The sequence below is a fragment of the Mandrillus leucophaeus genome, unplaced genomic scaffold, assembly GCF_000951045.1.
Source record: "Mandrillus leucophaeus isolate KB7577 unplaced genomic scaffold, Mleu.le_1.0 Scaffold156, whole genome shotgun sequence".
In the NCBI taxonomy this organism is placed as follows: domain Eukaryota; kingdom Metazoa; phylum Chordata; class Mammalia; order Primates; family Cercopithecidae; genus Mandrillus; species Mandrillus leucophaeus.
In genome coordinates, this window is record NW_012101543.1 from 4,646,825 (window position 1) to 4,649,199 (window position 2,375).

Consider the following 2,375-nt stretch of genomic DNA (forward strand, 5'->3'; position numbering starts at 1 on the left):
TATTTATAATTTGACACATAAAATCTTTATCATAAGTTTAAATAGTAACTAAATTGATTTCTGGTATATTATAAATATTTCTATTTTAAAAATAACGGTTTTAAATGTAAGTCACTTCCTAATGTAATTAATGGGATCTAAAATATAGTGATTTGTTAACCAACATCACCTGAGTGAGAATTGTATAACTACTTTAACAGTGACAAGCATTACATATTTCCTTGTTCCTGTATTTATATCTCCATTCAAATTCCCTATAACGTTTTTCTTATATTAAAGCAGAATTTGTGCTCGAATTTTTTTTTACTGATTATGCTATCATACACCTGTAAAAATTATATGAATCCAAATTGTAAATAGTTTTGAAAACAGGAGCCTCAGTTATAATATTTTCAACCTAATTGAGCTAGCTTTAGCTTTGCAAATGTTTCTATATATTTATGAGATGGACTGGGTGATTTTCAAATTAATTCATATATTTAAGGATGAATACTAATTTTTTTCCTAAAGTAAGACTAAGCAAAGTATTGTGTACACTTTTTTTATTTCCCACAGTTTTTATCTGGAAATTGTTTAGAAATGACAAACAGAAAATAGAACTTATTAACCACAAACCTGCTATTCTCAAAACAGCTTTCATCAAATCATGGGAAATACAGCATGGAGAACGTGAGATAGTTACATTTATAAATGGCAGCCTGAGTTTGACAAAATGGCAAAACATTGTCCTAGACTTTCCAGAACATTGTGGCTACTTCTTCAACATCTTCTTATATTGTGCCAAGTGTAGAATCAGGTTACTTACCACAGAAAGCATCTTTCTAACCACTAGTCCGTCATATTAACTATTGTGAATTTTGATGTCAGAAGAAAAGGCGTGTCTTTTTTTTTTTTTTGCCTCTTTTAAACAGAAACTAAAAGATATAATATGTAAGAAGTAGTTAATACCATGGTTAACACTCAGCAGTTATTTTATATAGCACCATGATTATTACTATTAAATTTCATAGGCCAATCAGTTTAAGCTTTACAGTCATATTAATGACACTCTTATTATTTAGGTGTTTTTGCACTTTTCTGATTTTTTAAAATTCCCTCTATTTAGCAACAACTTCTTAGCATGCCACAGTGATTATATCAATGCTGATCAATTTGGCCCTGTGCTTTTAGACAAAAAGCCATAAAAATTGTAGGCTATTAATTATTTATTGTTGCTTCAAATTCTAACAATTTCTTAGAAATTTGAGTTTTATTCTGAATCTCTGCATTTTGGTGATTACACTTAAATTTGACTTTATCGGCACCTTATGAATATGGCATGTATGGGTGATTTAGTTTCTAGAAATATTAATTATAAACTTCTTATAGCATTGCATGAAATGGAATATGGCTTTTACATATTTTGCCCTCCCTATGTTAGCACAACAATGGGTTCAACATAAATGGCACTTGAATTCTAACATGATTTCATGCATGTTAGGCAGATTATCATTCAAATTTCTATTTGCTTTAATGGATTATATATTTCTTATAATGGTGCTTTTGTTGATTTCAGGTGTATTAAGCCACAGCTTAAGTCTTTTGCCTTGGGTATCTACACATTATCAATAAGAGTTCTTGGTAAGTTAACCTATGCTTTAATTTATGGTAGCCACCATAAGTGTATTTTGAAGACTTTTCTAAATATTTTTACAGAATTGCCATGCATAAATATATGTTGTAGGTAGCAAAGTTCATAGTCTTTTTTATTCCTTTCTTCATTTATTTATTCCCTTCCTCCTTTTCTTGACTCCTTTCTTCTTTTGTTACAGAAATGTATTGCCTATTTTGTGCTCCAGATATAACAGAGATTTTGTGAGATTAATAATAATTAATCACAATTTTTGTTTAACAATCTTACCTTTTCTACCACTTGTGTGTTCTCAGAAAACCCATGGCTTTTACAAGACAGCTCTCAGAAATTAATGAGTAAGAAAGGCTGAAGCCTAAATATAATTTTTTCAATTCTTAAAATGGAAATAATTATTTTGAGTTACTCTCAATGCTTATCCCTTATGTCATTAGGGAGAAAGATAAGGTATTATTTAAACCAAGCAAATAAATTTGAGTAGGTCATACTTTAAATTGCAATTGAAATGTTTTTTGTGACTACCAAATTTTTAAATATATATTGGTTAAAACCCATAGGAAACAGTGAATGAGACAAAGTTTGTATCCTTAAAGAGTTTTATCCTTAAACAGTTTTATTGTTAAAGAATTTTATCCTTAAACAGTGAATGAGACAAATAAGGTTTTTATCCTTAAAGTTTTATCCTTAAAGGGTTTATATATTAAAGAATAAAATAAAATAATTTTGAATATTTCACTGCCATTTG

General features: G+C 28.8%; 1 protein-coding gene across 4 annotated transcripts in view; it reads left to right on the top strand.

Moving 5' to 3' along the window:
* SLCO1C1 (solute carrier organic anion transporter family, member 1C1) overlaps positions 1-2,375 on the top strand; it is a 63,374-nt gene that overhangs the window by 51,639 nt on the left and 9,360 nt on the right. For all 4 annotated transcript variants that reach the window (XM_011975463.1, XM_011975465.1, XM_011975466.1 and 1 more), the window contains one exon: positions 1,556-1,620. In XM_011975463.1, coding sequence (XP_011830853.1) covers positions 1,556-1,620 — 65 coding nt within the window. The remainder of the gene's footprint in view (positions 1-1,555; positions 1,621-2,375) is intronic.